At 44.9% G+C, this 23,836-nt stretch overlaps 1 protein-coding gene across 1 annotated transcript in view; it reads left to right on the plus strand.

Annotated features, from left to right (window-relative positions):
• The window catches only part of SDHAF4 (succinate dehydrogenase complex assembly factor 4), a 28,383-nt gene extending 5,347 nt beyond the window's left edge, over positions 1–23,036 (plus strand). The window contains exons 2-3 of the mRNA XM_040426813.1: positions 14,406–14,558; positions 22,561–23,036. Of these exons, the coding sequence (XP_040282747.1) occupies positions 14,406–14,558; positions 22,561–22,670 (263 nt within the window). The 3' untranslated portion in view covers positions 22,671–23,036. The remainder of the gene's footprint in view (positions 1–14,405; positions 14,559–22,560) is intronic.
• Positions 23,037–23,836: the final 800 nt, after the last annotated feature.

Here is a 23,836-nt window from a genome sequence, read left to right on the forward strand (position 1 = left end):
GATACCAGATGTGTGACACTTTTTTGAAGCCTAGATGCGCAAAGGTGCCCAAATTCCTTTTAGGAGGGCATTTTTAGACATATGGATACCAGACTTCTTCTCACGCTTTGGGGCCCCTAGAATGCCAGGGCAGTATAAATACCCCACATGTGACCCCATTTTGGAAAGAAAACACCCCAAGGTATTCAATGAGGGGCATGGCGAGTTCATACAATTTTTTTTTTTTTTGGCACAAGTTAGCGGAAATTGATATTTTTAATTTTTTTCTCACAAAGTCTCCCGTTCCGCTAACTTGGGACAAAAATTTCAATCTTTCATGGACTCAATATGCCCCTCACGGAATACCTGGGGGTGTCTTCTTTCCGAAATGGGGTCACATGTGGGGTATTTATACTGCCCTGGCATTCTAGGGGCCCTAAAGCGTGAGAAGAAGTCTGGAATATAAATGTCTAAAAAATTTTACGCATTTGGTTTCCGTGAGGGGTATGGTGAGTTCATGTGAGATTTTATTTTTTGACACAAGTTAGTGGAATATGAGACTTTGTAAGAAAAAAATAATAATAATTCCGCTAACTTGGGCCAAAAAAATGTCTGAATGGAGCCTTACAGGGGGGTGATCAATGACAGGGGGGGTGATCAATGACAGGGGGGGTGATCAATGACAGGGGGGGTGATCAATGACAGGGGGGTGATCAGGGAGTCTATATGGGGTGATCACCACAGTCATTGATCACGCCCGTGTAAGGCTTCATTCAGACGTCCGGATGCGTTTTGCGGATCCGATCCATCTATCAGTGCATCCGTAAAAATCATATGGACATCTGAATGCAGCCTTACAGGGGGGTGATCAATGACAGGGGGGTGATCAGGGAGTCTATATGGGGTGATCACCACAGTCATTGATCACGCCCCTGTAAGGCTTCATTCAGACGTCCGGATGCGTTTTGCGGATCCGATCCATCTATCAGTGGATCCGTAAAAATCATGCGGACGTCTGAATGGAGCTTTACAGGGGGGTAATCAATGACAGGGGGGTAATCAATGACAGGGGGGTGATCAGGGAGTCTATATGGGGTGATCAGGGGTGATCAGGGGCTAATAAGGGGTTAATAAGTGACGGGGGGGGGGGGGGTGTAGTGTAGTGTAGTGGTGCTTGGTGCTACTTTACTGAGCTACCTGTGTCCTCTGGTGGTCGATCCAAACAAAGGGGACCACCAGAGGATCAGGTAGCAGGTATATTAGACGCTGTTATCAAAACAGCGTCTAATATGCCTGTTAGGGGTTAAAAAAAACACATCTCCAGCCTGCCAGCGAACGATCGCCGCTGGCAGGCTGGAGATCAACTCTCTTACCTTCCGTTCCTGTGAGCGCGCGCGCCTGTGTGCGCGCGTTCACAGGAAATCTCGGCTCACGCGAGATGACGCCTATTGGCGTTAGTGTGACCTGGGAGCGCCGCAGAAATGACGCCTTTCGGCGTTAGCGGCTGTGTACATGCACAATCATGTGCCCATTATGGTCCACTCATTAATGCCAACGTGATTTTTTTTTTTTTTTTTAGGTAAACAGCAGTTTTACACCCAAAAACATTTGTGGTTTGTGTTCTCATGGAACATGCCCCATGGGGACTTAACGATTTTCAACCAGACAAACCAGTAAAGCTACCTGATAATTTCAGTGAAACTGATCTGTCCCGTTACAGTGACAGGTCTGTACTCCACTAGGGGGCGCTAAAAGAATAATGTAGGGTCAGATTTACTGTTCAGAATGATGCATGTGCAATATTTAATATCTGTTATAGATACTTTGCACCTTGATAAGTTTTAAAAGTGTTTAGAAAATGGAATGTGACTTTCTCAAGTTGAAAAATACGCCATATTTATTAATGGCACAGTTTTCTGGTGTAAAGTAAGCTGACCTAGAGCTGGTGTAGGGAAGACAAGTGTCTATGATGCACCAAATCTATTACATGATGACAGCTACTGTAGCTATATTATGCTATCCTTGCATAAGGAGCTGATGGAGTTGCTTTAACCCCTTAATGACTGGGCCTATTTTCATTTTTGCATTTTTATTTTTTTTCCCTCCCCCTGTTCCAGTGGCCATAACTTCACGATGTTCGTGCACTAAAACTGACATGACGTTCTTAGGCTACTTTCACACTTGCGGCAGGACGGATCCGACAGGCTGTTCACCATGTCGGATCCGTCCTTCCGCTATTTCGCCGCACCGTCCCTGTTGAATATAATGGGGACGGGGCGGAGCTCCGGCGCAGCATGGCGGTGCACGGCGAGAGCCGCCGGACTAAAAAGTCGGACATGCAGGACTTTTAGTCCAGCGGCCTTTCGCCGTGCACCGCCGTGCTGCACCTGAACTCCACCCCCGTCTCCATTATAGTCAATGGGGACGGAGCGGCGGCACGGCGAAATAGCGGCAGGACGGATCCGACATGGTAAACAGCCTGTCGGATCCGTCCTGCCGCAAGTGTGAAAGTAGCCTTATTCTGGAACTTAATAGGATTATGGCGATACCAAACTTGTATAGTTTATATTTCCACCTCATCACCACGACGGCTACAAGGAGATTGACCCCTGACCTCTGTAGGGGCAGGAACAGAGAGAGGGTTTAAATCCCCCCCTCCCACCACCAACACCAGTGTTTCCTGTCCCTACAGAGGACGGGGGCAGAGAGAGTCTCCCTGTGGGGAGATGAAGATGGTTATTTTCCTGGCACCTACCGGTGTTCCCCCTGCCCTCCTGCGGTCGGCGTACTAATGCTGGGCAGGGGTGAAGGAGGGAGGCCTCGCTCCATTATTAGATGTGAGCCTGCTCCCGGCTGCGATCTCCCGCCGAGCCTTTGGGGCGTTCGACGGGTGCGCACCGAAGCGCTTCTGAGGGCGGCCGACGTCCCTTCCGGTGGACGGAGGGAAGTGACGTCATCCAGGAAGCGTCTCCAGCTTCAAATTTTGGCGCCAGCAAGCTCTGAATGCTTCCTGTACGGCATACCCGGAGCTGTGTGCGGTCATGTCGGCTTAACCCCGCTCCCCTGGAGACCCTCCTGTGCTGCCTACAGTAAGTCCCCTGTGGGGAAGCGCTTGTTACTCTGCTACTTGTTTCTAAACACTGTACCAGGTTGCCTACTCCTCCTCCTCCACTTCTCAGGCTTGGGCCTTTTTTTTTCCATGACATTTATTTCATGGCTGATAGGGATGATTTCCCCCAGGTTCCTAAGGAGGCCCAGAAAAAAATCAGGAAACAGGCCAAATGCGTGTCCTGCCTCAAACGGCTTCCGGACGATTATCGCAAGAAACTCTGCAAGGACTGCATTTCTAGTGTCATTGCGGAAGAACAGCCTTCCTTCCTTGAGGAACTGAGGTCCATGATCCATGATGAAGTGAAGACCTACTTATCCCAAATTCCCCCCCCCCTCTCTCCGGGATCCGCCTCCACCGAAAAGGCGAAGGGAACCCTCTCCCTCCTTATCTGACCCGGAGGTAACAGGGGAAGATGCCTCTACATCTAGAGCCTGGGAGCACGAGGAGGTTCTCTCTGATATTGACACGGCTGAGTCAGAGAGGAAATTTTGTTTCTCGCTAGATGAAATGCCAGACCTCTTAAGGGCTGTCCGGGCCACGATGGGGATAGAAGACACCCCAAAAGCCCACTCAATACAAGATGAGATGTTTGGGAGACTCCGGGTTAAGAAAACCCGTGTGTTTCCAATTAATGAAAATATTCGAGATATGGTTCTGGACGAATGGTCCAACCCTGAGAAACAGTTGGGGGTTTCCAAATCCTTCAAGAACCGGCTATTATTTGATTCTAATGAGGTGAAGATTTTCAATGAGACTCCCAAAGTGGACATTAGAGATAATACCCCAAGGGAAGAGCTACTCAGGTCCCTTCCCTTATTGAAGTCCGCCACAGCCTTCATGGCAGACGCCTCGGCCGAATCTGTTAGATTCGCTGCGAAGGATGCGGGGCTTTCCAACGCTGCCCGCCGCGCCTTGTGGATGAAGAGCTGGTCGGGCGACAATACTTCAAAAATGAAGCTATGCTCCATCCCGTTTTCAGGGGAATATGTCTTTGGCCCGGTCTTGGACCGTATCCTGGAAAAGGCCGCAGACAAGAAGAAGGGTTTTCCTGAGGAAAGATCCTTTAAAAGGAAATATCCCTTTCGGGCCCCCTCTAGCCAGAATAAACCCTTCAGGGATAAGGGAAAGTCAGGGCGTTGGAGCTATTCTAAAGGGGGCAGGGTGTCGGTGGGTAATAATTCAATTATGAATTATTAATTATGGTCATAAAAATTATTAATCATAAAAAAAATTAAATTTATAAAATTTGTCATAAATTCTTAAAATCATGACCTGGTGAATTGTAGACAACCTAATTGATACAATTCACATCTGAGTCCGACTATTTCCTCAGATAAATAAGTTCTTTTTGACGTGAGATGACGTTAATGATAAAATGTAGTTCTACATTATACAATAATACATAGATATTATAAAAATATGCAGATTTATTGGTTACAAGGTTATAAACATATATAAGTAAATAAACACAATGATACATGCAAATGAATATATATAGCGTTAATATAAAGCATTACAAGCTTAACAATACATGTGAGTGGAAATAACTTGTCACATTATACACAAAGCTATTATTAGGTTAGGATATCAAAATATGAACATAAGTTATATACATTACTTCTGTTCAGAGAAAACCTCATGATATCAGGATGGGAATGTCTAATCCTATACATCAATATAGAATGCTGAATACATTCCACCCCCCTAACCAACTACACATCACATGACTTCAAGATGGGCAAATCCATTCAAGGATATAACTTAGAAGAGATAACTGTATCCTTTCGCCCAATCCTGGACTATTTTCACATATATAACTTTTTGGTAAGACTATTAAGACAAATAACAGGGATCTAGGATCTTAAATGGGAAGGATTTGAAACAAATCTTCCTTGTGGGAATCCATCACTTAGCTTGGCGAAGAATGTTCTATCAATATATATATATATAAGCAATTATTTAATGTTTTGCTAGATTATGAGTCTAGATTCTTCTGCAGGTAGAATGAAGCCTCACAATATCCTAAGACTACATCTCAATATGGAGATGATCAATTAATTTAATCATTTATTTATTCGCCAATCTAGATGGTATAATTTCACCCACACTATCAAATTAGTCTTAATAAAATGAAATATCATTTTCTGTGTCTCTTACCAAGTCCTAGTAGGAATCTCACTTCTGCTCCTAGGAAAGCTGGGTGGTCCATCATAGCACATCTCACCATGGCTTTCATCTTGATAGACCTCAACTTCTCCTCTCCTTCCTTCTTTCTCCTTCCTTCTCACTTTCTCTTACCTTTCTCTTACTTTCTCTCTATGGCTTATGATCCCAAACTTATCAGTTAGACACACCTTCCTAGTTTGGGAACTTTCCAATCATTGTCGGATGGGCGTGACCATTGATAAAATGTGACATCATAACCCTACCCAGAATGCATTTTTGCTACTGTTGTAATGTCACCTACTGACACATAGGTGGCACTGCTGTATAAGCTATTTGCATCATAGTATAAAGGGTTAACGTATATAAGTCCGAATATACATTTTGACCTTAGAAGCTTTAATTCAAAGCCATAGGGATTAATTCTGACACTTGTAGCAATTAGAGACAGACCTCTAGGCGTCTCACTTAGTGTTTCTCACACTGTTTATTTGTGGATCGTAAATTCCCTTGTTTTCTCACAAAGATATCAGTACCTCCTCTGTCATACCAAAGATGTGATTAATTGTTACAAAACACACATCTTCACAGACAATCTTCTAATGAGAAATATATACAATATACTGGATACATGTTGTCTTCGTAACATATAACAATATAATATAAACAAATATATATATGTCCTACTGATTGTCTTATGCTAAGGACTAACTAAGGCTCATTAAATGAATACATACATATTATATATTTTGCTTCATTAATAAATGCCTAATTGTATAGGTAATTATCACCAGCTGCACAGAGCTTATCTTTACCTCCCGTCATAAATTTAAAAGTAGACAAGGAGAGGCCTCTTCTCAGACTGGTACATTCATGAGAAAAATAACACTGAAGTAGAAACCTTTGTGTGACCTTAATTTGGCCTACTTAAGACATACAAAATTGTAACTATAGTCGAGCATGGCTCTTAAAGGCAATGAACATCCATTTTGACAATAATGAATTAGATATGGATGCATTTACCTATGAAAAGGCACAACAAGGGGTAGAGGTAACCCCTCTTCCTCCCAAAGTAAGTCCTCCGACAAGCAATGACGCCAGCGTGGGGGGGGAGATTGAGGAAATTTCTGACTCCGTGGGAGTCCATTTCCCCGAATCCTTGGGTCCGGGACATCTTAAAATTCGGTTACCGGATCGAACTTTCCTCATCTCCCCCAAACCGCTTCATCATTACGAATCCAGGCTCCTCCAGCACTCGTTTAAAAATTCTACAGGGAATTCAGAGCCTTCTAGCTATGGACGTGATAGTACGGGTCCCCCCTTCTCAACTGGGGCAGGGCTTCTATTCAAGCCTTTTTCTGGTGGAGAAGAAAGAGGGGTCTTTCCGTACAATTATAAACCTGAAAGCCTTGAACAAATTCATAACTTATCGAAAGTTCAGGATGGAATCCCTAAAATCCCTGATCCCCTTAATAGGGAAGAACGCCCTGATGTGCTCAGTAGATCTTCAGGATGCCTACTACCACGTCCCAATTCATCCGGAATCCCAGAGGCTCCTAAGATTTGCTATCCAGGATCACAAGGGGGTAACCAGCCACTTCCAGTTTACGGCCCTCCCCTTTGGGATATCATCTGCACCCAGAATCTTTACGAAGCTGGTAGTCGAGATGGTAGCCTTCCTGAGACACAAGGGACTAGTGATTGTTCCATACCTGGACGACTTCCTCTTGGTTGGGAACTCGGAGAACAATCTGAGATCAGACCTACTAACCTTCCTATCTCGCATCCAGGATTTAGGATGGTTGGTGAACCAGAAAAAGTCACATCTGGTACCTTCCAGCACTATCCAGTTTTTAGAGGTCATCCTGGATTCCCGGGCTCAAGACATACCTTCCTTCCACCAGACAAGATCAAAAGCCTCCAACTGAAGATTTGTCTGTTTCAGAACAGGAGGTCTTGTCCCATTAGAGAAGCCATGAGCCTCCTGGGCCTTCTTTCAGCCTGCATCCCGTCCGTTCCCTGGAGCCAGTCCCACTTTCGATCTCTTCAGCTATGGATCCTCAGATCTTGGGACAGACGACAGTCCTCACTGAACCACAAGGTTCTGATTCCCCCTGCGGTGAAGGTCTCCCTGAACTGGTGGAAACATTCAGCCAACCTGTCCTTGGGAGTCGCCTGGGAGAAGACCCCCTACATCCAAGTTCTCACTGATGCGAGCGAAAAAGGATGGGGTGCGAAAGTGGGAGATCACTTCTTTCAGGGCTCCTGGGTTTCGGTAACCCGCTCCCAATCTTCCAACTTCAGGGAGCTGGAAGCGGTCCGGAAAGCTCTGAAGGCGGCAGAAGCCCTCCTTGTGGGTCATCACAAAAAAATACTTTCCGACAATACGACGACAGTGGCGTACCTTTCTCATCAGGGAGGCACAAGATCGGAGAAGCTGATGTCCATCGCAAGAAAAATCTTCGACTGGGCAGAGTCCCGCGTGAGGTCCATCTCCGCAATTCATTTGAAAGGGATACTAAACGTGGAGGCAGACTATCTCAGTCGTCAGTTGATAGACCATACCGAATGGTCTTTGAATCAGGACGTATTCCAGACTCTGGTGGAAAAGTGGGGCACTCCGCAGGTGGACCTGTTTGCCTCCAAGAAGAACGCAAAGGTGCCAACATTTTGTTCATTGAACCCTCGAGACAACCCTTGGGCTCTAGATGCGCTGACGATTCCTTGGGACTGGGATCTCTGCTACGCATTCCCACCCTTGCCACTGCTTCCCAGGGTAATTCAAAAGCTCAACCTAGAAAACTCGACTCTGATCCTAATAGCTCCCTATTGGCCGAAAAGGAGCTGGTTCCCTTCCTTAAAGAACCTATCGATAGAAGATCCGTGGCCTCTTCCCTCCAGGACGACCTTCTTCATCAAGGGCCGATACTTCACCCAAACTCGAGTTTTCTCAAGTTATCGGCCTGGATCCTGAAGTCCAGAGGTTTGAGATCACAAGGACTTTCTGATCAGGTGATTTCTACCCTTAAAGCAAGTAGGAAGAAAGTGACCTTCTCTATATATCTGAAAATCTGGAAGCGCTTTTGTTCCTGGAGCGGCAGTCCTGCCCCAAATCTAGAGCCACTTCCAGAAGATCTTAGATTTCCTCCAGCAGGGACTTGAATTGGGTCTCAGGCCTTCCACCCTGAAGGTACAGGTCTCGGCCCTAGCCTGTTTTTTTGATCAAGACCTAGCCAATCATCGCTGGATCAAAAGATTTATGAGAGCCGCTTCCCTCCCTCAAAACTAGGATCCCCAATTGGGACCTCAATACGGTGCTCACAGGCCTGACCCTCGCCCCGTTTGAGCCCTTGGCCAGTTGTTCTATCAAACACCTCTTTCTAAAAACAGCCTTTTTAGTGGCCATCACGTCCGCAAGAAGGTTAGGCGAGATTCAGGCTCTATCCATTCAGGAATCCTATCTCCGCATCACCGATGATCGAATTGTCCTAAGATTAGATCCAGGTTTTCTACCTAAGGTAGTATCAGACTTCCACCGGAACCAGGAGATAGTCTTACCTTCCTTTTGCAGTAATCCCTCTAATGATAGGGAGTCTATCTTCCATTCTCTGGATGTGAGACGTTCAGTCCTGCGATATCTTGAGGTATCTAAAGATTTCCGTAAATCTAATAACCTATTTATCCTTTTTTTTTCAGGTAAGAATAAGGGCCTAAAAGCCTTCAGGTCCTCCTTAGCTCGGTGGATCAGGGATTCCATTTCCTATGAGTCTCAGGGTCTTCCTTGCCCCACAAATTTGAGAGCCCACTCTATTCGAGCTATGTCCTCCTCCCAAGCCGAGCGAGCAGGAGCATCCCTGGATGATATCTGTAAAGCTGCTACCTGGTCTAACATTCACACCTTCACTAAGCACTATAGGTTAGACCTATCCAGTTCAGACCTGTCTTTTGGACTTAAGGTCCTTCAGGCGGTCGTCTCCCCCTCCCCCCCCCCCCCCCCCCCCCCAGGCTATAATTTTTTTATATCTCCTTGTAGCCGTCGTGGTGATGAGGTGGAAAGCCGGAATTAGACTTACTGGTATTTCAGTTTCCACGAGATCACCACAACGGCACGTATTTTCCCTACCCCTTATTAAGTTTCTAGGAGGTTATGAAGTAATACCCTCTTGATTTGTTATGCTTTGTTCTCACCACTTTTTTGTTTGTCTCTGTAATTTTGGACACACTGGTGGTGGGAGGGGGGGATTTAAACCCTCTCTCTGTTCCTGCCCCTACAGAGGTCAGGGGTCAATCTCCTTGTAGCTGTCGTGATCTCGTGGAAACGGAATTACTGGCAAGTCTAATTCCGGCTTTTGTTTTATTACTTTAAAAAAACAAAAAACCTCAGTCTACAGAACTGTATGAGGGCTTGGTTTTTATTGGTACCATGTTTGTGGTATCTATGACTTTTTGATCACCATTATAAAAAAATTTGGGGGTGACAAGGTGACAAAAAAATTGTGAATCGTGTGTTTCCATTTCATTTTACTATGACGGCTACACATGAGATTGAGCCCTTAACCTCTGTAGGGGCAGGAACACAGAGTTTAAAAGCCCCCACCCACTCTCGCCCATCAGTGTTTCCTGTCCGTGCGGGCATCACACAGAGGCCTCCCTAAGAGGAGGTGGAGTTTTTTATTTTTATTAAGGAACAGCTGTTGTGTTCCTTCCTTACTTTGCTGCACGCCGATCAGGAGGCGTGTTCCGCAGTCAGCGTTCAGTTCCCGGCATTGCCTGAGGGGGCGGAACCAGGGAGTGCGGGCACGTGCTTTTGACGTCAGACGCCGCTCTTGGAGTGGCAGAGCAGGCGATTCAGTCTCCACTGATTCATGCTCCTGAAAGCAGCTACAGCATGTTAGCTCCTGAAGCCACATGGAAAGGCTGCTCCTGCTGTGAGTTCCCCTGGGGGAAAAAAAATCTGCATTTGTCTTCATGCTTTTCTGGTGTAAAATTCTGATACCTGGTTGTGAAAGAATGTAAAGTTAAATCCAAATACACAACTTGTATAAAAAAAAAAAAAGTCCCTGAAAATTATAAAAAGAAACTTTGCAAATCTTGCATTAGTGAGCTTTTTAAAGGAAGAGCAACCATCTATCCTTATGGAGGTTAAATCTATGGTTCAAAATTTAATTAAATCCTCCATGGCCTCCCTTACGCCAGTTCCTCCTACGCCTCCGGCCAAAAAATTCAGGTTATCAGTTCTATCCTCCTCTGACGCAGAGGACATGGATGAGGAGGCTTCCACCTCTAGACATAGTATTGTCAGAGGGGGAAATTGTTGAAGACTAAAAGAAATACTACTTTTCCTCTGAGGAAATGTAGGAATTACGAAGGGCAGTAAGGGCTATCATGGGTATGGAAGATATCCAAAAACCCCGGTCAGTACAAGATGAAATGTTTTGGGGGACTACGTGCAAAAAGATCTAAAGTATTCCCTATTAACGAAAACATTAAGGATATGATCCTTGATAAATGGACAGATCCAGAAAGAAGGTTGGGAGTCTCCAAGGAGTTTAAATAGGCTGTTATTTGACCCGTTTGAAATTTAAAATCTTTAACAAGAGTCAAAGATTGACATTCAAGTGGCAAAAGTTGTTAAAAACTTCCGTGCCATTCGAGGATTCGTCACAGTTACGGGTCCCATGGAACGAAAGGCAGCTGCCCTTTTGAGGAAATGCTGGGAGGCCTCCATGATTGGGGTGACGACAAACCTAGCGGCAACTTCTGTGGCTAGAGCCATGTATTTTTGGCTTAACAAATTAGAAAAAGATATAAAAAATAAAACTCCTAGAGAGGAAATCTTAAACTCCATCCCCCTTCTTAGGTCTACCACAGCATTCCTGGCTGATGCTTCTGCAGAATCAGTCAGATTCGCTGCTAAAGATGCAGCTCTGTCAAATTCAGCCATACGGTCACTATGAATGAAATCCTGGGGAGGTGACAGGACCTCCAAGACAAAATTGTGCTCAATTGCTTTTTCAGGAGAATACTTGTTTGGCCCCGTACTAGATGCAATCTTAGAGAAGGCGGCTGACAAAAAGAAAGGGTTCCCAGAGGAGAATAAGAGGAAACCTTTTCGTTCCATTTAGTTCAGTCTAAATCCTACAAGGGAAAGTACAAAACGGGTCGTCGGAGCTATCAGAAAGGGGGTAAAGGTAAAAGATTTCTCCTTAATCCCCAAAACAAACAAAATTAAAAACAATGACGCCGGGGTAAGAGGAAGGTTGAGGAAATTTATGGCTCAGTGGGAAGCAGTAACTCAAAATCCCTGGGCTTTAGACATTGTAAAAAATGGTTACAAGAGAGAATTTTCCTCAATTAATCCAAGAAGATTTCAAATCACGTCCCACATTTTATCCCAAAAATCGGGCGTAGTGATAAAAGTACCACAAGATCTCCAAGCTTGAAACTACTAGCGGAAAAAATATATTTTTGGGCAGAATGTAATGTCCTTTCCATTACAGCAATCCAACTCAAGGGATCAGAGAACATAGAGGCAGCTTACCGGAGCAGAAGAACATTAGACCCGGGGGAATGGTCATTAAACCAAGGAATCTTTCAGAAGATTTCTGAAAAATGGGGCTTGCCGCAAATAGACCTGTTCGCCTCAAAGACAAATGCAAAAGTAAGGTGCTTCTGTTCTTTAAATCCTAGGGAAAAGCCGGGGGCAGTAGACTCCTTTTCAGTAAAATGGACATGGGACATAGCATACGCTTTTCCTCTGTGGACTCTAATCCCTCAAGTCCTGCAGAAAATACTAACAGTCCCAGTAACGGTGATATTAATAGCTCCCTACTGGCCCAAGAGAAGCTGGTTCCCTCATCCTAGAGGAAATGGCTCTGGAGGAACCTTTTGAAAATACCACTGCAAAGGGACATTGTCACAAGGCCCAATTTTTCATCAGAATCCCAGTCTTTTCAAGCTGTCAGCCTTCATCCTGAGTGCGAGGTCTTGAGGAGCAAGGGGCTCTTGGACAAAGTTATTGATACATTGAAAGCTAGCAGGAAAAAGGTTACCTCAGCTATCTACCTTAAGATTTGAAAAAGGTACTGTAGTTGGTTGGGGAATTTTTCCCGGATATGTCATCCCCATATATCCAGAAAATCTTAGATTTGCTTCAGAAAGGGTAAGATATTGGCCTTAGACCAAGTACACTAAAAATTCAGATCTCCGCCCTGGGGGCATTCTATGATATGAATCTAGTCCATCATAGATGGATAAGAAGATTCATAAGAGCCGAATCCAGGCTGAGACCATCCTTAACTCCTAAAGTTCCTCAATGGGATTTAAACTTGGTTGTAAGAGGATTAATGAAGTCTCCATTTACCCCTATATTGGACATTTCAATGAAACACCTCATTTAAAACAGTGTTCCAAATAGCTATAACATCAGCTAGATGCCTGGGGGAAATTCAGGCCCTCTTCTGTCGAGAACCCTACCTTTCAATATTTCCTGACAGAATAGTACTGAGATTAGATCCGGGTTTTCTTTCAAAAGTGGTTTCCAATTCCCATAGAGACCAGGAAATCGTCTTACCTTCTTTTTGTGCAGACCCACAAAACCCGACAGAAGAACAGTTCCATCTCTTAGATGTAAGGGAGACAATTATCCAGTACCTGTCAGCCACTAAGGTGTTTAGGAAGGAAGACAATCTTCTGATTCAGTTTGCAGGTCACAATAAAAGGGAAGAAGTTTTCCAGAGCTTCTATAGGTCGCTGGATAAAAACCACGATATCCTTCTGTTACTCCCTAATGGGTCTTACAAGTCCTTCTAATGTTAGAGCCCATTCCACCAGAGCAAGGGCCTCTTCTTGGGCGGAAAAAGCTGGTGCATCTGGTGCAAACAGTAGCCCCCCCTACTGTTTAATCTGTTAGTTCTCATGTGTAGCTGTCATGGTGGATGAAATGGAAAACCGTAATTGGACTTGCCGGTAATTCTGTTTCCTTGAATCCACCATGAATGCTCGTATATTCCCTCCCTTAATTGTTCTAATATGGAGTATGAAGTAATACAAAAAAAAATTAAAAAAATTTCATGCACCCACTTCAGTAATTTGTAAACACTGATGGGTGAGAGTGGGTGGGGGCTTTTAAACTGTGTGTTCCTGCCCCTACAGAGGTCAAGGGGTCAATCTCATGTGTAGCCGTCATGGTGGATTCAAGGAAACAGATTTACCGGTAAGTCTAATTACGGTTTAATTTTATATATTTTTTCCATTACAGCATTCACCACACCGGAAATTTTTAAAAATATTTTAATAGTTCAGGCATTTTTGGACATTGTGATACCTAATATGTTTATTTTTTATGTATTCTTGCATGTAAAAATGGGAAAGAAGGTGATTGCAGCTTTTAATAGTTGTGGTTTTTTTTTCTTTATTTTTTTGTAGCTTTTAGCCCCCTTAGGGGGCTATTACATGGGATGTTTTGATCCCTTTGTCCTATTCACCCTAATAGAGATATATTGAGGTGAATAGGATTTGGATGCGTTCCCTGCTGAGCTATTCCTCATGCACATCTTAGCAGGGAGTTTACTATAACTGCCCTGGAAAGCCTTAGCAGGCCCCAGGCTGTCATGTTAACCGATCGGAGCCCCACAATTTCACTGTGGGGGCTTTGATCTGAAGGCAGAGGGAGCCGCATCCCAGTGCATTACCTCACAGATGCTGCTATCCCTGTTGATCGTGGCATCTGAAGGGTTAAATGTTTGGCGTGATCACCGTTTCCCGCCATTGAGGCTGGCATCTGCCGCATATGCAACTCACTCCATACAATTACGGGTGCATAATGCTGTATATGTACGACATTACCAGGCCGCGATGGGGACGAGCCTCCCTAGCGTCACATGCGATGCTAGAGAAGCTCGTCCCCATCGTGGCCTGCTGTTGGCAACCCCAAACCCCCCACCCTTCCCCGTCGCCGGATGGCATGTGCACCCACCTCTCCATTCCCGGCCAAGCATGACACCGGAGGGACCTGCACCTATCGGACATTCATATCAAATCCTGTGGATATGCCATAAATGTCCCAGATGGGAATACTCTTCAATATGTTTTCCAAAATGTTACCATTAAAATATGAAATGAGTATTAACCTCTTGTATTTGGATTGCAGCATATGCTGGACAATTGGGTGTGGTAAGAGCAGCTAGCAATAACCCGACACAAAGTGACAGCTCTACAAAGCCACCTCTGAAGAAACCAAAGACCCCTCAAGGACGTTTTGATGAAACTGAAGAGACTACAAAAGAGAGAGAGCCACTAGAAAGTGAGTGTATCAATGTTCACTGAACACAATGATGAATTTTGCAGTCTAGGTGAGCCACAAAGGGGGCATTTATCAACCCCTGTATACCAGAAAACTGGCACCAAAAAGTCAGAAAATTTTCCATACCCGCTCCTTGTACAAAATTTTGTAATTTTTTATTTATTTATTTTTTGGGGGGTTTGCCCCTCCCAAGACCCATAACTTGTTTGTTTTTCTTCTTTCTACTGAGCTTTGTGAGGGCTTCGTTTTTGGGAGAAGACACTTCTTATTATTGGGTTCATAAAACTATTTGATTGCTTTTATTTAAATTTTGTTTTTGTGGTTTATAAGCAAAAAAAACTGCAATTCTAGTATTGTTTTTTCCCTTTTTTTTGTTCAATGCACAGAATAAATGACATAATTGCATAATTGTGTAGTGTGGGTCGTTACGGACACGGCGATACCAAGTATGTTGAGATTTTTTTTATTTGGGATTTTTTATTTTTAAATCACTTCTGTAATCCCTTGTACTACTTATGCAGTACAACTTATTATACTGTTGTGCGGCCGTTCTGTGCATTGGGGACCGCAATTTGCGGTCCCCAATGCACGGGCAATGTCCGTGCAGCGGCCAGGATGGATCGATATCCATTCAGCTTGAATGGGTCCGTGATCCGTCTGCACCGCAAAAAAATAGAACATGTTCTATAATATTATATATTTTTTTTTTTTGCGGTTCGGATGCACAGACAGAAACCTCAAGGAAACAATTCGTAGTGCTTCTGTGTGGTTCCGTGCCTCCGTTCTGCACCGCAGCTCCGGATTGCGGACCCATTCAAGTGAATGGGTCCACATCCGTGATGTGGGGAGCAACGGCCGTGTGCATGAGGCCTAAACCACGTAGATGCTATGGTCAATAGCGCACAGACCCATGTAGCGCTTGGACTAAGCTGTTGTATAAAGGCAGTGACCTCGCCTATGCCACTTGGTGGTCCTCAGGTTAGGTCATCAATATCTCATTGGTGGGCATCCAAATCCTGGCTTCCCCGCTAAGCAGCTATTTGAAGAGGCTGTGGCACTGTTGAGCATTGCGTTATTTTCCTAGGCCAGTAATGTCACGTTCATCGGGCATATGGCGCAGTTCAGTCCCATTCAAGTGAATGAGCTAGGGCTGCAATTCCAAGCACAGCCACTAGACCATAAACGGCGCTGTGCTTGGTATGCTGTGAGGATGCTGCAGAGCTCACCAAAGAAACACATACTTTTTAAACGGCTGATCAGTGGAGTGCCAGGATTTGGACCCCACAGATCAGACATTGATGACCTATCTTGAGGATAGGCCATCAATATTAACCAGCTCCCGACCGCCTATCGCAGGGATGCGTCCTGCGGGCGGCCGGGTTATTCCTCCTTGGCGCGTCATCTCGCATGTGGTATTTTGGGGTACATACGACTTTTTGATTGATTTAACATTGTTATGGGAGGGGAGCTAACTAAAAAATCTGTTTTGGCGTAATATTTATTCATTTAATTTTTTTATGGTGTTTACCCGTATGATATTATTATAGAGCCGGTCGTTGCAGATGCGGTGATACCCAATATGTCTTTTTTATTTTTATTTTTTTTACACTGTCCCCCATAAGGTCATACAAGTCCTCTGGGGGACATTTAACTTAATTTTTTTAATTGATTTCTCTTGTAACTGGGGCGGACATAGTAGCCTCAGTTACAGTGGAAATGTACCCCCCAGAGAGGCTGTACAGCCTCGGTACAGGGCTGATCGAGGTCTGTGAAAGATCCGACAGCTCCTGCACTCACCTGGCCCCGGCGATCACATGACCCATTAAGCGCTGTGTATACAGCGATCTAGAAGGCAGGGACACACAGGAACGGTCCCTACCTTCTCTCTGGGGTGCCCTGCTGTCACTGACAGCTGGCCCCCCGCTCGGCAGCTGCATGATTAGCGTGCAGCTGCAATCTCTGAATGGTTGTTCCAGAACGTCCATTCAGAGACAAACCAACCGCCCAAGGACTGAGCTGCCGCAGAAAGGGCGCGCCCCCTGAGCTGCCGCAGAAAGGGCGCGCCCCCCCTTAGCTGCCACGCTGAAGATAATCTAGCAGAGCAATTTGAGATTTCTGGATCCATGTGAGGTACAGGGCTGGTTCTAGTTTAGTTAGAAAGAGATTGTCATGTACTGTCAGATTTTTCAGTTTTTACCTCAATCATTGCACGACCCCTTTAAGGGGGCTAATGAAAGCTGGTTGGACAAATCCTCGCCTTGCTCCTAGTGGCAAAAGGATGAAGACAGAAAAATTGAATGTTCAGAAATCGTGTACTGCAGAAATGTTCTATTGGGGCCTGTGCCTACCATCCTGCTCACAGTATTGGGTGACGCTGTAATGTAGTTACCATAGAGCCAAGGTTAGGAGGTGGTGGATATGATGTGATATTGTGTGTAGCTGCCTGGTGTACACAGGTCTGTCTAAAAGTGTCTTGATCTATTTCTTGGAGAAGCAGAGCTGTAGTTTCTGCAGCTTGCCCTTTCTTAATTATTCAGCATCTACTTGAAGGAGAGAACATCCTTCAGCGGCTGCTTGGCAGGAGGCACGGAGTGCTTTATTTCACACCACAGAGCCATTAATTTTACCTGCCGTGGATTAATATCGTGTTGAGTCCACCGCTAGATGCTTCCCTCCTCGCCGTCTGGTTATGACACTTAGCATAGCATTTAGGCAGCGCGGTTTCAGAGCTTATTGGGGGTCCTCTATTATGACCACCTGTGCCAGAAACCGGTGTAAAAAGTCAAATTTTACAACTTTTTTAAATGCCTGAGCACCTAATTGTAGGTGCACGCGCCATTTCTAACCCACCTCTGACCCTGGAGAGTGGCAAGGGTTGGGCCATCAGCCCTGGCACATTGTCAATTGACACCAGTTTTCTGGTATAAATGACAATTGAAATCTACCAAAGCCGGGGGCAGGAGTAGATTTCATGATGGAGGTTGCATCTAATTTAGGAGTAGGCCTGCACTTTATCATAACTTAAGCGCAGCCGCTGGCGGTCCAGGGGATATCAAAGACAGGTGTAAAATGCAGGTCTTTGATAAAAGACCCCCATTAATTTTTCCACAGATGTAGACATATATGGACTTGTTTTTTTGTGGTGTGAGATGTATTTTTCATTGGTACCATTTTGGGGTACATGGGACTTCTGGATAAACATTTATTTTTTATGGGGGAGGGATAGGTAAAAAAAAAACGTATTTTTAGTTATATTATTTTTTTTCCCGGTGTTTACCATGTTATCTTTATTATATTAATTGTGGTGATCTCGGGCAATACCATATATATGCGTATCTGTTACCACTTTTCCAAAGTAAAATTACTTCTATTTATTTTTTTTGTTTTTTTACTCTCCCTAGGAGACATAGCTTTTATATTTCTTGGATACCAATTCATTACAGCCTATTTCTACAACAGTGAGAGGCGGTCTATTAGGCCTCATGCACACGAACGTTGTTTTGGTCCGCATTCAAGCCGCATTTTTTTGTGGCTCGGATGCGGACCCATTCACTTCAATGGTGCTGCAAAAGATGCGGACCGCACTCCGTGTGCTGTCCGCATCCATTGCTCCGTTCCGTGGCCCCACAAAAAAATATAAAAAAATAGTACATGTCCTATTCTTGTCCGTTTTTTGTGGACAAGAACAGGCATTTCTATTATGGGCGCCCGTCCCGAACGCACATGGATGCCGCCCAGAACGCACACTGGCGGCATCCATGTTTTCCGGATCCGCAATTTGCGGACCACAAAACACAGCACGGTTGTGGGCATAAGGCCTTACACTGTGTGGCACAGTCTAATCGATGTACAGTGATGGCAGGTCTAGGGGCCTTTGTCTTCATAGGGGACCGATTGTGATAGGAAGCCTCTGTGTAACCACCTAGATGCTGTGGTCGTTATGAGCATGGAATCTAGAGAATTAAACAGCCTCCAATTGGGCCGTTACAGTGGGAGCTACAGTCAGTGCTGGGCTCCTGTGATTATCTGCAGCGCTGGTGCAGGGTCTCTTCAGTCGCTGGACTGAGGGGACTCAGGGGAGTACACAGGCTGCGCTGATACAACACTCTAGAAGAAAAAATTCAATATGATGATTTAAAGGGCTTCTGTCAGTAGAAACATGGGCATTAACCTGGCTGACATTAGCCTTAGTGCCATCTCACTATGTGCCCCCGTTATTGAGATGCAAATGAGCCTCTAGAAGCAGGAGGGGGGCGTTGCTCCTTCTCCTAGAGGCTTCATTTTCCCACTTCTGGCTACTCCCTGCTAGACTTGATTGACAGGCCCAGGCTGCGTTCACGTCCTCCTGCCTGCCCCTGAGTTCAAGTGAAATCTTCAGTATGTGGCGCAGGCGCAGTGAAGAAAGGATGCTCGCCAGCTGCAGACTTCCTTACTCCTCTTCAGTGATGCATGCATCACTCTTCTTCCGGGTGTACTGTGATTTATGTGGAACAGGCCTCCGCAGCTGGCGATGCCCATGTTTCTGCTGACAGAAGCCCTTTAACAAAAAATTGTCAGACCCCAAAAGGGAAAATGTCATCAAAGCCCTGCTCTGTTCCATTCATCAGAATGCGTGCACGTGTGGCAGTAGCAACCTCATTCAGATGAATAGAGCGGATTCTGACTTGTGAGAATTTACCCCTGCAGATCACTCCTTTTATTTATATGTATAAGGGGGCAGCCATCTTAGCCGAGCTGCTGCAGAGATGGCAGGCACCTAGTTAGTAACTGGGCCAAGTGTTGTGAGCGTGATAATAACCTGCTCCCAGTGTACACAGCACCAGCTGAAAAGTGATGGTGCTAGGGAAAATAAGACTACAAAATGCAAACAGTTAAAGGTGTTGTCCTACCAGAAGGTCATATTGTGTACTTCATAAAAAAAGAACTGTATTTGCTATTTACATGCGGTTAAAGGGAAGCGCTACGACATTTGCCAGCTAATGTTCAGAGTGTATAGCAATGTGCTGTATGCAGCCGGTCAGGCATGCTCAGTCATTCTCCATCCTGGTTGCACTAAGCACAGTAGATGGACGTGCACATTGCTAAACACTCTGAACACCAGGTGGCGCCATAAAATGTAAGTAAATGTCATCATAAATCTGGATTGTTTTTTTTAACTGCATGTAAATGGCAGAAATGTTCCATTATTTATGATGTAGGATACAGAAGGTGGGAAGCTCCTGTTGAAGAAATGGCCTCCGATGGGATCGTGGGTGCCGTTCAGTTGCTATGGCTGCCATACACATTCACGTATAAAAACCGAATTGCACAGCTGTGAAAACTTGCAGTAAAACATGATTTTGCCATAGGATAATTCCCCTTTTTCCATGTTACGGTGTGTATATATCGGTACTTGGAGATCACCGAGTTTACAGCACAAAGCTCCTTTTACTTGCCGGAATTACCCGTGCTGTTTTTAATGCTGTTTTTTGAGCCAAAGCCAGAAGATCAATGAAGGGAATGAAAAATATAAAGGATGGACTTTTACTTCTCCTTTCTGCTAGATCCACGTATTGCTTTGGCCAAAAAACTGCATTGAATGCTGCATATGTGATTCCAGCCAAAGACTTGAGGCAATGCTGCAGAAGCTCAAACCTGCATTACCTTTAAAATAAAGGAAAGAGAAGTTTTATCTTTTCTTTATATATATATATATATATATATACGGTATATATTCTCTCTTTGTGTTCCGCTCCTTAGGCCTCTTTCACACGGGCGTTGCGGGAAAAGGTGCGGGTGCGTTGCGGGAACATGCGTGATTTTTCCACGCGAGTGCAAAAACATTGTAATGCGTTTTGCACGGGCGTGAGAAAATCGACATGTTTGGTACCCAAACTTCGGGCTTGGGATCGGTGTTCTGTAGATTGTATTATTTTCCCTTATAACATGGTTATAAGGGGAAATAATAGCATTCTGAATACAGAATGCATAGTACAATAGCGCTGGAGGGGTTAAAAAAATAATAATAATAATAAAAATATATATGAGATATCGCCTTAATCCACTTGCTCGCGCAGCCCGGCTTCTCTTCTTTGCTGTGTACAGGAAAGAAGAAGACAGAAGAGATGCCGGGCTGGGCGAGCAAGTGGATTAAGGTGAGTTTTAATTATTTTATTTTTGTACTATGCATTCTGTATTCAGAATGCTATTATTTTCCCTTATAACCATGTTATAAGGGAAAATAATAATGATCGGGTCTCCATCCCGATCGCCTCCTAGCAACCGTGCGTGAAAATTGCACCGCATCCGCACTTGCTTGCGATTTTCACGCAGCCCCATTCACTTCTATGGGGCCTGCGTTGCGTGAAAAACGCACAAAGAGGAGCTTGCTGCGATTTTTCACGCAACGCACAAGTGATGTGTGAAAATCACCACCGCTCGTGTGCACAGCCCCATAGAAATGAATGGGTCCGGATTCAGTGCGGGTGCAATGCGTTCAACTCGCGCATTCACACGGGCGAGTTTTCCGCGCGGGTGCAAAGGGGCCTTACTGTTCATGCTTCAGGTATTTTTGGTTTGGTGGTAAACACTATGGCCCTGACTGCGTGTGCTCCCCTGTGCCAGCTCGTAGCTGGCGTAGATTTCAGTCATCATTTACACCAGTTTCTGGCATAAATTATAACTGTGCCCGGGCCAATGGCGCTGTCCATACCCCACCTGCTCAGAATCTGCTGGGGGTGGTGTAAAAATGCTAGTTGGGGGCTATATCTAATTGATGTGGTATCGTAAAAGATGCAAAACCAGGCTTTGTGACTTAACGCCAAATCCATGACGTAGTGTAGGGGAGTGATAATTTCCCCCCTATGATCTATCTGTCTACAGTCTTCAGCGTAAGGCCTCATGCACACGACCATTGTTGGGTTCTGTGTCCGTTGTCACGTTTTCCGTGATTTTCTGCGGACCCATTGACTTTCAATGGGTCCATTGAAAACTCGGAAAATGCACCGTTTGTCATCCGCGTCCGTGAAAAAAATATGACCTGTCCTATTTTTTTTCACGGACAACGGTTCGCGGACCCATTCAAGTCAATGGGTCCGTGAAAAAACACGCAGGCACATAAGATTGTCATCTGCGACCGTGATCCGTGTCCGTTTTTTTTCCCTATCATTTTCAAGGCAAACTTGACTTAGATTTTTTTTTTTCACTTTTCATGTCTGATGATTCTCCAAAAATCACGGAAGACACACGGGAAAAAAAAAAAGTGAAACTGAACAACGGAACCCCGTTTTGCGGACCGTGAAAAAATACTGTCGTGTGCATGAGGCCTAAAGGACATGTGAAGCAATGCAGAGCCGATTTACACTGCGCAATTGTCGGGAAGTAATGTTAGTACGAATGCTCCTTCCCAATAACCTGCCCATGTGAAGCTGCCTTAGATCACCCAATGAACGAGCACCTCAGTCATCGTTCTGGGCAGCAGATGTTGAGGTGTACACAGGGATCAATGGATCTGTATAAGCAATGAGCACGCAGTTATTGGGAAGGAACGGTCTGTTCCCGATAATTACCTGCTTAGTCAGTGCATGTAAACAGAAGACAGGGGAGTGTTGCTAAGGCTCAGAATGGGCCACTGTAGAGCTATTTTTCTAATAGAAATGTATGATTTTAGTAAATTACAAAAATGATCAGTATCACTGCCCCTATACATTACAGAAATAAAATTAGAATGGCAGTTACACTTTAAGATAAAAACCATTTTCTTCTTGCTCCTTTATCAATGTGTGCTTCAACTGCAAATGCTCCTGTACTAAAAGGAAAATCATGTTGTGTGTGGAAAGCTTAAGACCTGATGGTAATGGTTTGGCATAGCTTCTATACTATTACATAGCAGGCAGGAAGTGGTTAAAGTATGCCTTGATAACAGTAATCCTAGACTTCTGATTTAGCATTTATGCAGACTGCATCTTTTTCCTCGTCATAAACAAAGAATGCTCATTAAATTATGTCTCTTATTATTTTGTAGGATTCCCAGACGATACCAACCCCATTACAAAAGAGAAAGGTGGCCCTAGGGGGCCCGAACCTACTCGCTATGGAGACTGGGAGAGAAAAGGGAGATGTATAGACTTTTAGTGCTACTAGGAAAAGTGTTTAAAGGGATTATGCCATGATTAATGTAAAAAAGGAAAATCGGACAACATATAGTACATAACAACAGTCTCTTCCTAGAACCAGCCCTATACCTCACATGGATCCAAAGATCTCCCCATTCATTGCTCGCTATATTTATATCAAGCTGACGGCTCAGGGGGAGTGTCCTTTCTGCTGTAGCTCTCTTCCCATCACAGCTCAGAAAGCAGTTGAAGGATGGAACTGAGAATGTGCGTCTATGTTTTGAGTAAGGCTAATTTAACACTGGTGTCAGGGAAGTCCAGCGGGTGAACAGCCTGTCGGATCTGTCCTGCCGCTAGTTCACGTGTGCCCCTGGACTGCTGCTCCGTCCCCATTGACTGTAATGGGGGCGGGCGCGGAGTTCCGTCGGCAGCGCACGGCGAGAGGCAGCCGGACTAAAAGTACTGCATGTCATACTTTTAGTCTGGCTGCCGCCGGAACCTCACCCCCATTATAGTCAATGGGGAGGAAGCGGCAGTCTGGGGGGGGGGGGGGACAGGGACACGGACACACGTGCACTAGTGGCAGGACGGATCCGCCAGTCTGGGGGCACACGTGCACTAGCAGCAGGACGGATCCGACAGGCTGTTCACCTGCCGGACTCCCCTGCCGCTAATGTGAAAGTACCCTAACTCAGCGGCTATGCAAAATTTTGAAATGCATGCATTTACAAACATATTCAGATCCAGGTGCTGGTTGGAATATTTTCCATGGGGCAACCCCTTTTAATGGTAGATGTAAATAGATTAGTACTTGCAGCACCAAGAAGAAGATGAAACATAATGCACTGGTTACAATAAATATGTATACAGCACTTGTATTTGGAGCTTCACTATAGCAGACCTCTTACAGTTAGAGTGCCTCTGGCATGGACTAATAGTTATACTCATTGTAATTGCATCCACTAAACTGCCTCGACACAAACGAAACGGGGGACTGAGAACATAGTGCTTCCTGGTCCTGTGCAGTCATATTCTGTGTCACATGATCCCTGTCAGCCAATCGGATAATGCAGGCTGTGCCCCCTGTTTCTGAAGAGTACTGGGTCTTTTTCAGAGCTGCTGATTGGTTGAGCCACTATGTAAACTGGGACTTGCTTCTTTTTAGCCCCTGTTGTACACATTGGC

The sequence above is a fragment of the Bufo bufo genome, chromosome 4 (genome assembly GCF_905171765.1).
Source record: "Bufo bufo chromosome 4, aBufBuf1.1, whole genome shotgun sequence".
NCBI classification, from domain to species: Eukaryota; Metazoa; Chordata; class Amphibia; order Anura; family Bufonidae; genus Bufo; species Bufo bufo.